The sequence below is a fragment of the Petaurus breviceps genome, unplaced genomic scaffold, assembly GCF_028583685.1.
Source record: "Petaurus breviceps papuanus isolate PSGF00001 unplaced genomic scaffold, PetGlider_PUasm1.0 220, whole genome shotgun sequence".
In the NCBI taxonomy this organism is placed as follows: domain Eukaryota; kingdom Metazoa; phylum Chordata; class Mammalia; order Diprotodontia; family Petauridae; genus Petaurus; species Petaurus breviceps.
In genome coordinates this window covers 3,787,165-3,797,955 of record NW_027185876.1, presented here as the reverse complement: position 1 = coordinate 3,797,955, position 10,791 = coordinate 3,787,165, and the positions used below count along the sequence as shown (strand labels likewise).

Here is a 10,791-nt window from a genome sequence, read left to right as displayed (position 1 = left end):
TCTCTCTCTCTCTCTCTCTCTCTCTCTCTCTCTCTCTCTCTCTCTCTATTTCAGTAAAGGGAAGCACCATTTTTCCAGTGACCCAGACTGACAACCTCAGAATCATCCTTCATCCTTCATGCTATAATCTCCTTTACTTCTCAAACCTTATCAGTTCTGCCACCCTAATATCCCTCATAACCTCCCCTTTTCCCCACTCAAAATGCCACCACTGTCATTCACGCCCTCATCACCTGTCTGTATAATTGCAACAGCTTCAAAGTTGCTTCGTTTCTCATCTACTCCTTCAATCCATCTCACACACAGCTGTCCAAATGATTTCCTTGATACATAAATCCAAGGACATCATTCCTTTGCTTAAAAAGCTACCAGGGTTACCAATTGCTTCTATGATAAAATAAAGCTTCTCTGGCATTTAAAATCATTCAGACTCAGGCTCCAGCCTACGTTTCCAGGCTTATTATATATTACTTTTCCTTATGTATTCTGTGGTGCTCTAGCTAAACTAGTCTACATGCTCTCATTACCCATGGCTAAAATTCCATTTCCTGCCTCCAGCCCTTTACCCAGGCTATCTTTCATAATATTTTTTGCATCAACTTTGACATTCTTATGGGTGTGAGGTGGAAACTTAGAGTTGCCTTAATTTGCATTTCTCTAACAATCTATTCTATCAGTCAGAGACTGGCTGAACAAATTATGGTATATGACTATGATGGAATGTAATTTATACTATAAGAAATGATGAAAAGGTAAGCTTCAGAAAAACCTGGGAAGATTTAAATGAATTATCGAAAGAGTGAAATAAGCAAAGCCAGGAAAACAATTTATATTATATTAAAAACCTTTGTCAGAATAAATGTTTAGGGGAACAGAGGGAATAACATATACACTCAATTGGGTATGAAAATCTATCTTGCCCTACAAGAAAATAGAAGGGGAGAGGATAAGAGAAGAGAGGGGTGATAGAAGGGAGGGTAGACTGGGGAATGGGGGAACCAGAAGGCACACCATCTTGGGGTGGGGGGTAAGGAGAGATGGGGAGAAAATTTGGAACTCAAAATCTTGTGGAAGTGAATGTTGAAAACTAAAATTAAATTAATTAATTAATAAAAGAAATGTTTATTGATTAGCTGACAAAAAAAAACTTTTTTCAAAATGAATAATTTGGAAAGACTCTAAGGAATGAAATAATAAAGCATCGTTCCATAGGACCAGGGATTAAGAACATGACCCATCTCCTGATGGAGACTTGATAGGCTAAATGTGCAAGATGAGACATATTTTGGGACCTGACAAATTCGAGAATTTGGTATGCTTGACTATGCATATCTTACAAGGTTTCATTTTTTTCTTTTTCAGGAAAGCAGAGTGGGTAGAGTTTAGATTCCAAGTCTTTTCTTCAATATCCTCTATACATTAAAGATGCTATAGGAGTAAAGTATATTAGCTATTGGTCTTACTTTAGGGTAGGTATACACAGGTATACTAGACCTTGAGAAGAATTGGGATCCTGCATCTAAGAGTTGTTCACTGCCTTCTTGGGATAACTCTGCAGAAGTGCCATCACTTGGCAAGGATGGAGGGAAAAGGAACGACTGCTTCCTTCTGGGAGTCCTCTCTTCCTCCCCCATTCTGAAGCTTCAGACTATTCTCTTTCTAAATGCTCAGTTTCCAAAGGTGCCATGTTTGTACAGTATCAGAAAACACATGACTCTTGTGAAATCAATCACTTACCTTTGGACCAGGTAGCCCAGGCAATCCGGGATTCCCATGTGGTCCTGGCATGCCCTATAAGTAATGAAAAAGCAATGTCAGTCATGGGACAGATAGCTTGCTATTAATACAATGCTTTACTGTTAGGCAGCTGATGGTACAGTAGATAGAGCACTGAGCCTGGAATCAGGAAGACCTAGTTCAAATCCAGCCTCAGACACTTCCTAGTTGGGTGACCAGGAGAAAACTACTTGAGTCAATAAATATTTATTAAATGCTTTTTATGTGCCAGGCATATAATGTGCTATGCTAAGCACTAGGGATAAAAAAAATGGCAAAAGACAGACCTTTCTTTCAAGGATCTTACAATTTAAAGGGGGAAACAATAAGCATACAAATTTGTACAAACAAAATATATATTGGATAAATAAGAAATAAAGAAGAGAGGGAAGGCAGTGGAATGAAGAGGGGCTGGGAAAGGCTTCTTCTAGAAAATGGATTTTAGGGGCAGCTAGGTGGCGCAATGAATAGAGTGCTGGCCCTAGAGTCAAGAGGACCTGAGTTCAAATGCGATTTCAGATGCTTGACACTTAACTAGCTGTGTAACCCTGGGCAAGTCACTTAACACCAATTGCCATGCCAAGAAAACAAACAAACAAAACAAAAAACAACTAGTTCAGTTTGGGATTTGTTGAGTTTGGACATCCAGTTTGAGATATCTGAAAGGCAGTTGGAGATGTGAGATTGGAAGTCAACAGAGAAATTAGGGCAGGATAGGTAGACATAGTAATTAAATGGGAGCTGGTAAAATCATCAAGTAAAATAGTATAGGAGAAGTGAAAAGGATCCAGTGCAGAACTCTGTGAGACAACTATGGTCAGAGGGTATGATATGGATAAAAATCTAGCAAAGGAGACCGAGAAAGGAGGTCACATAGGTAGGAGGAGAACCAGGAGAGCGGGGTAGCCTGAAATCCTAGAGAGAGAAGAAGGTCTCAAGGAGGAGAGGGTGGACAACAATGCCGAAAGCTACAGAGAGGTCCAGGAGAATGAGGATTGCAAAAAGGCCACTGGATATGCCAATTAAGAGCTCTTTGTTAACTTTGGAGAGAGCAATGTCAGTAGAACTATGAAGTCAGAGGCCAGACTGCATGGGGTTAAGAAGGGAAAGAGAAGAGAGGTACCTATTGTGAATAGCCTTTTCAAGGAGTTTAGCCACAAAGGGCAGAAGAAATATAGAATGATAATTAGTGGGTATGGAAGAATCGAGCGAGGGTTTTTTGATGATGGAGGAGTCGTGGATATGTTTGTAGGCAGAAGGAAATGAGCCAGTAGACAGGAAGAGATTGAAAATATGTAATTGAGTGGGGATGACAGAAGGGGCAAGGGATTGCAGATATACCAAGCAGGAACTGGAAAAGACCCTGGGAAATCATTTCCATTGGTTCTTTTCCTTCCTATGAGGGTAAGGCCCAATGAGAATGCCAATGCGTCATCATCGTCACCGTCGACATCATCATCATCATCATCATCGCTAACATTTATATAGCACTTACTGTGTGGCAGGCACTGTGCTTAGCACTTTACAGTTATCTTATGATTCTCACCACAGCTCTGGGTGGTAGGTGCTATTATTTTACAAATGAGGAAAATGAAATACACAGAGGTTAAGTGACTTGCCCAGGGTCATGCAGCTAAGTAAACTTCTGAGGCCAAATTTGAACTCAGATCTTCATGACTCAAACCCTGGTGCTTTATGCATTGACCCACTTAGGTGCCAATGTTCTATTAACACCTGAACCAGGAATGCAAGGTTTTCTGCAGAGAGCCGGAATTCTGTGTATGACAGAAGGTAAAAAGACTATGAGGTGGATGGAAGTTTGGGAATAATTGAGTAGTGATAGAAGGGTAGTTAAAGATAAGGCCTTGAAGAGCTACAAAGCTTAAGTGGGTAGTATTAATAGTTTGGGAGGCACGGAGAGTTGGGGGAGGGAGGGGAAGAAGTTTCTCCTAAAAGTTAGCAATTCTGAATCACAGGAATGAGGGGAATGGGAGCTGGAAGTCTGCCACCCACACACGAAGGAAATGTTATCCCAGAATTCTTAGTGCCCTTTTAAGCACTTAAAAGGGCACTAAGACTTTTGGGACACCCTGTATATATACGTTGTTTCATTTCATCCTTGTAACAATCCTTTGAGGAAGGGGCTATTATGCCCATTTTATGGATGAGGAAAACAGAGAGATAAAGTGACTTGTCTAGGGGTCACATCACTAGTATCTAAAGTGAGATTAGAACTCATGTATTCCTGACTCTGAGGCAAGCTATCCAAGACACCATGCAGCTTCTCAAAGAAAGAACCAGTTGATCAAAGATCCCCAGGTCCCAAGGTCCTGCTATGAATCAGCAGTGAGCAGTGGCATTGACTTCTGCATTTTGTCACTTTAAGTAAGTCGCAAGTAGTCCTGGCTGTGCTTCTGGGTCTATAAATATGTGGAGATGCAGTCATTTGTATGATACTTTGCATATGTTACATGATGGTAAGGTTTGTGAGTCATTCACACCTTAGTAAGAATTTAAGTCAAGGGGCGGCTAGGTGGCGCAGTGAGTAAAGCACTGTCACCAGAGTCAGAAGGACCCGAGTTTGGTTCTGGCCTCAGACACTTAATACCCCCCCCCCACACACACAAAACTAGCCATGTAACCTTGGGCAAGTTACTTAACCCCAATTTCCCTCCAAAAGGCAAAAAAAAAAGAATTTAAGTCAAAATGCCTAGTTGCAATCTTTCAAATTATATTAATTAGAGTTTTTATAGGGTTTATTAGAGTTTTAAGGGATGGAGGAGCAAGAGAATGGCAGGGAGGGAAGGAGAAGTAATTTTGGAGTGTGAGTGGGTCGAGCACATCAGTAGAGGCAATGATGGAGAAGTTACCAAAGACAAGCTGTGTATTTCTGTATTTCACCAGGTCCTCCAATTCTGAGAAAATGCATAACCAGAACTTCCTATTGTCTTACCTTCCCATCCTCCCAACCCTCTTCTCCACTTGGGTCCCCAGAGGGCCTCAGGAAGGTGCTAGTCTACTCTTATACAACCTAAGCCTTGCTTCTTTCAGGCCTTTGCAATACACACTTGAAAAGTGGGTATATTACTAATATTTGCATTTTCCTTTTGGACACACACACACAAATGAGGCACACACACCAGGATCCCCACTTTCATCCCTAAATAAAATGGACTGCTTTAGTTAAAACAAAAGTTGGGGGAAGGGGTAGCTGACTGTGGCACAACTTTTTGATTTATTTAACACATAAATCTTTTGTTCAGCAGATGTAATTTTAGAAATGCAGCAACTCCTTGGGGTGATATATTTTTTATTCTGTGCATTTCTCCCCCCGCCCCGGTCAACAGCTAATATTCTGCCCCTCTATTTTCCACTATGTAACCCAGGAATGCACTATTTTAAGGAAGCCCACTCCCCTTCATTCCCCAAAGCAAATAAGCCTGACCTTCAGCTACCACACAGCAAATGAATGAGATCACTACAGAGCTAAGAATAATCGTACAAGTAGCAATAGACCAGCTCTGCTGCTGCTGCTGCTGCAAATTTGATAATCTTTCTTGGACATGCTCTTAGAGAATGCCTTGGCTGGGTGTTTATAGCCAAACAAACAAGGCTCCGCGTGTTTCTTCACTTCTTTGGAATTGGCAAAGGAAGGGCAGATTTTAAACATCCAGGCTACTTTATGGAGGAAACAGGCATGGGCCATCCCCAAGGAAGACAGCATTAAAAAGGACAAGCAGTTTAGTTCAGTCTCATAAGCACTAGTTATGGGAAAGTTACCCTGTGGCTTTCAGCTACAGGCTGGGATATGAAGAAAAGAAATAGTCCTTGCTTTCAAGGATCTTGCATTCTTGAGGATAGGGAAAGGATAAAAAATACAAACAGAAAAGTATTTATAGGAAAGTTTGAGGAGAAGAGAGAGAATCATGATTAGAGGGTCCAGGAATGGTTTCATGGGGGAGATGGCATAGTTTGTATATTTTTCAGTGATATTTGGCTTCACCCCAGCGAAGCCTCATTCTTATTAAAACTGTGGTCCAGTGGTTCATCTCTGCTCATTCACCTCCATAGAGCAGCTACATGGAATAATGGTTAGTTCTAGACTTAAAAGTCTTGAAGGACTGGGACTCTTACATGAATCTGGGCCATGATGGCCCCAATTGCTGCTTCCTCCTACCCTGAAATTAGATAGATGTAAGGGGAGAGAGGAAGGAGATGGAGACAGAGACATAGAGAGAGATGGAGACAGAGAAAGACAGAGATAGAAAAAGAGACAAAGACAGAAAAGGAGAGACAGAGACAGGAAGAGAGAGAGAGAGAAAGGGAAAGAGGGAGAGAGAGGGAGAGGAAGAGAGAAATAGAGAATTTGTTAGGCACTTACTACAAGCCAGTCACTGTAATTACTTTGTGTTTAGTATTTATTTATGTCTACGTGTTATATGCCCTGACAGAATGTAAGCTTATTGAGGGCAAGCACTTTGACTCTTTTGTCTTCCTATCCCCAGCACCTACCAAGCCCAGCACACAGAAGGTGCTCAATAAATACTTGACCAATTGAATGGCCCCAACTCTAGCACTTACTGATCGTGTTAATTCAGGTCAGTCATCTAATTAGTTAATAAACATTTATTAGGCTTCTACTAAGTGCCAGGCATTGTGCTAAGATCTGGGAATACAAAATAGGCAACAGAGAGTCCCTTCCCTCGAGGAGCTCACCATCTAGTGTGTTGGATAATTAAGTCACAGAGAAGCTGTAATCTTCATTGGTGAAGGGAGATCATACACCAGAGTTCCCCAAGGTGAAGACACCACAGGTGTTTTGTCTGTTTCCAGGTTACCATCTACCATCCTTCCCACTCTTTTTAAGTACATAATCATTCTCATAACAGGAAGAACATTCAAACCACTTACTCACCCTTGGACCTCTCCTTCCTGATGGACCTGGGAGACCAACAGGACCTGGTGGACCCTTGAAAGAGAACAAAATAGGAAAATTAAAAGGAGTAGTAGCCAGTCACATGGGCCTTCTCTCCACAGGTTGAACTCATTTAAAATTTGAGGCTGCCTGAGCACTTACCACTTCCCTTCTCCTAGTTGATAATGATTTAATAGCAAAATCAACTCCCACCCCCTCACCCCAAACAGCAGGGGTAGGAGCTAGAACTCCAGTGTCCTTTTTAATCTGGTCAGAAATCCCAGCAGGAAGCTCATGACTCATGGGGCTGGCTACCCAGGATGGTTTGCTCAGGCACTGGAATGGGCAGTTTTGTGGGTAACTTTTACCTAAATTTACTTTTACTAGAAAGGGGGAACTCAATTTAGGGTTTGGAGACTAAGAACTACAGATTTGCAAGCACACTTCCAACTGGGGCTTCCCTGGAAAAGCTGAAGCCCTGTGGATTTTATGTACTTTTAAAGGAAGTATGCCAAGGCATACTTCATGTGTGTAGCCGGACTGTAATGAAGTCCGTCTGTTTCTTCCAATAATAAAACTACAATATACCAGTCCTTGCCCTAGTAGGTTGTCTACTAGAACCAGAGACTTTGTACAGAACAGAGTATTATATTAGGACTAAAAAAGAAATAGAAAATTCAAAGGGAACAAATCATACAGGCTGTGGGAAAAACAAAACAAAACAAAACAAAACCTAGAGCTTAACTTGAAAAAAAAACCCCACAATGCTAGATAACCACCACCTATTGTTCTATTATATAGACTGGGGCAGGGAACCTAACTTTGATTTCCACAGTATAAGGAATTCCTCATATTAACTCACATGGAAGTTAGCAACTCCTCAATAATTTATAGCCTTAGGCAATTGCATCAAACTCCAATAGAAATGATCTCTGCTGGCCTCCTACCGACTAAGAAAACCATAAATTAACATTATCTATGTTGTATTGTATGTCTACTTATTTTGTTAGTTATTTCCCAATTACATTTTAATCTGGTTCAAGCCTAATTCAGGAGTGCTGCAGACCAGTCTGAATTGAAAGTTGTGCATAGTAGACTTTTGGAGTTTCATGTATAATCATCTTTTTTATTGTACTATGTTATAGAAATGCTTATTTTATTCCACAAATTAAAAATAAAAACAAATTTGAACTTAGACATATTTACTAGGTATGAGCAAGCAGGTCAGCCTCTCAGAATCTCAATTTTCTCATCTACAAGAGAGGTATAACAATATTTAGACCACCTGTCTCACAGGGTTGGTGTGAGAAAAACACTTTCCAAACTTTACAAATTTATATACATGTAAAGACCATACCAATTTTTAGCCAATACATATTTCTTTTTTTATTTTGTTTTAATTAATTTGATTTAAATTTGTTTTGTTTTAAAACGTGGTATGAGCCTACATTATTTTAAAGATATTAAGCATATTTTGCATATATAGACAACATCATGGAATTTGTAGACTATGGGAAATATTGTCAATGTCTTCATTCAAAATCAAATGACTCATCCATTCATTCCTTTAAACTATCCTACTAATGCTCTCCTCTCCTTTGATTAGGAACAAAAAAAATTCTAGAAAGATGTCTACACATGCCTCTACAATTTCTTCACCACCCATTCACTTTACCACTTGCAAAATCTGGCTCCAATTCCCACTATTCTAGTAAAAGACCTTCATCCAAAGTCACTAATGAACTCCTTATTGCTAAAAACCAAAGACCTTATTTCAGCGCCCATTGCCCTAAAATTCACCACAGTATTTTGGCAAAAGTGACTACTGTCTCCTTGATACCCACTCCCCTTCCTTGGTTTGTGCAGCACTTAATTCTCAGGGTTCTTCATTTACCTGCTTGAAGGTCTCCTCCCACCTCCTTGTCTATCTCTTTATCTTCTTTCTGACACTTAAATGTGGCGGCATTGCAAGGGTCTCTCCTGTGCCTTCTTCTTGCTCTATGCTGTCTTTCTTTGTGAATTGATCCACTCATGTTTTCACTCATCCATCATCTCTAGGTAGTCAACTCATGTATTTCTAGCCCCATTCCCTCCATTCCAAAGATCTCAGAATTACAGCTCGTATCTCCAATGCCCGGTCAACCCTTCAAATTTAAACATTTCCAAAACTGAATTTTAAATCTTTCTTCCTCAACTCCCTCAACTTCCCAACTTTTCTATTTCTGTTAATGGTGTGCCATACATTCTCCTGGACACTTCAGTGCCATCTTTGATTCTTCTAGTCTGGATTATAACAGTGCCCTCCCTCTTAACTGTTCTTCCTTATCTAGTCTGATCCCTCATCAATCCATCCTTCAAACTGGGGCGATACAGTGAATAGGGCTGTGAGTCTGGTGTGAGGAAGATCTAAGTTCAGAACTGACCTCAGAAAGTGTATAAAAGCGTTAGAAAACTGTGGGTAGGAAGTTTAGCTAATTGAGTCATAGGGTGGGTGACAAACTTTTTTTTAATATCATGGAATCATAGAATCTCAGAGTAAAAGGGACCATTGCTCCCACTTCTGCCCCCAGGCTTCCTTTAAGTTCCAACTAAAACCCCACCTTCTACAGGGAAACTTCCCCAACCCCTCTTAATTCCAGTGCCTTGCCTCTGTTAATTATTTCCCACATATCCTATATGTAGCTTGCTTAGTGTTTATCTGTTTGCATCTCATCTCCCCAATAAGATTGTAAGCTCTTTGAGTGCAGGGACTATCATTTGCCTTTTTTTGTATCCCCAGCCATTAGCATAGTGCCTGGCTCTTAATAAATGCTTATTGGTTGATTGCTCTTTGGGGCCAAGCAAAGCAAATGAAATTCTTTCTTCACACAACAACCCTTCAAATACTTGAAAGTAGTCACAATGTTCCCCTCTAAAGCTCTTCTCCAGGCTAAACCTAACCATTTACTTCATACAAGCTTCCTATAGCATCATGCAGAGGTCCTTCACCATCTTCTCATCTTCCTCTGGATGTTTTCCAGCTTACATGCCTTCTGAAATGTGTTGCCCCAAACTGAACACAGTCCTCCCAATGTGTCTGATGAGGGCAGAATCTGGTGAAAGGCTATACTTCCCTTGTCCTAGACTAGAGGGAAAAAAAAAGGTGGTGGGGGAAGCAGATTAATCCTATTGGCTCTCTATCACTTCTTTTTCTTCATGGTTGTGGTACTTCCAAATGGCCTGTGAGGTCTTTTATATCTCCACATATTTCCAGATTAAAATGTCATTGGGAAATAATTAACAGAATAAGTAAAAATACAATACAACATGGATAATGTTAATTTATGGTTTTCTAAGTCAGTAGGAGGCCAGCAGAGATCATTTCTATTGGAGTTTGATGCTACTGCCTACAGGTATAAATTACTGAGGAGTTGCTAACTTCCATGTGAGTTAATATGAGGAGTTCCTTATACTATGGAAATATGCTTAATATCTTTAAAATAATGTAGGCTTATACCACATTTTAAAACAAAACAAATTTAAATCAAATCAATTAATTAAAACAATTAAGCATGTGTTCTCTTTTTATATTCATAGACAATTGGACAGACTCATGTCTTGGGATAAGTTTTTTCACCATTTTCCTTACCAGTAGAGGTGGGTTGAATGAAAACCATCCCTACTGGTTTACTAGCTTCCTGGGGATCGAGGATCACATATTTGTGAGATGGTTGATTGAGGCTGGCTGCCCAAGGGTTTGAGGTACAACATGTAGCTAAGGACTTGAATTGAATTGTCTGGGCCAAAAAACTGACCAATGTTGTGACCAAACCCAGGGCCATAGCCTCATCAACTACACGCTATAATCAACTGAATTTACCCATGTATTTTTAAAACCAGTTCTTCCCTCTTTCCAAAAGTCTGGAATACTAAATCATATGACAGAAATCTCTAGCTACAGCTTTATTTTTTAAATTTTCTTTTACTGTCAGATTTCTTGAATGAGTATTGGTCAGTGCTAAGTGTGAGGCATTGTGCTAAGTGCTGAGGGATACCAAAAGAAAAAAGGCAAAAGGTAGTCCCTGCCCTCAAGAAGGTTATAGTCTAATGGGGGTGACAAC

At 40.2% G+C, this 10,791-nt stretch overlaps 1 protein-coding gene across 5 annotated transcripts in view; it reads right to left on the bottom strand.

Annotated features, from left to right (window-relative positions):
• COL24A1 (collagen type XXIV alpha 1 chain) overlaps nt 1–10,791 on the bottom strand; it is a 380,667-nt gene that overhangs the window by 316,770 nt on the left and 53,106 nt on the right. For all 5 annotated transcript variants that reach the window (XM_069094574.1, XM_069094573.1, XM_069094569.1 and 2 more), the window contains exons 5-6: nt 6,692–6,745; nt 1,738–1,791 (exon numbers count right to left, since the gene is read on the bottom strand). In XM_069094574.1, coding sequence (XP_068950675.1) covers nt 1,738–1,791; nt 6,692–6,745 — 108 coding nt within the window. The remainder of the gene's footprint in view (nt 1–1,737; nt 1,792–6,691; nt 6,746–10,791) is intronic.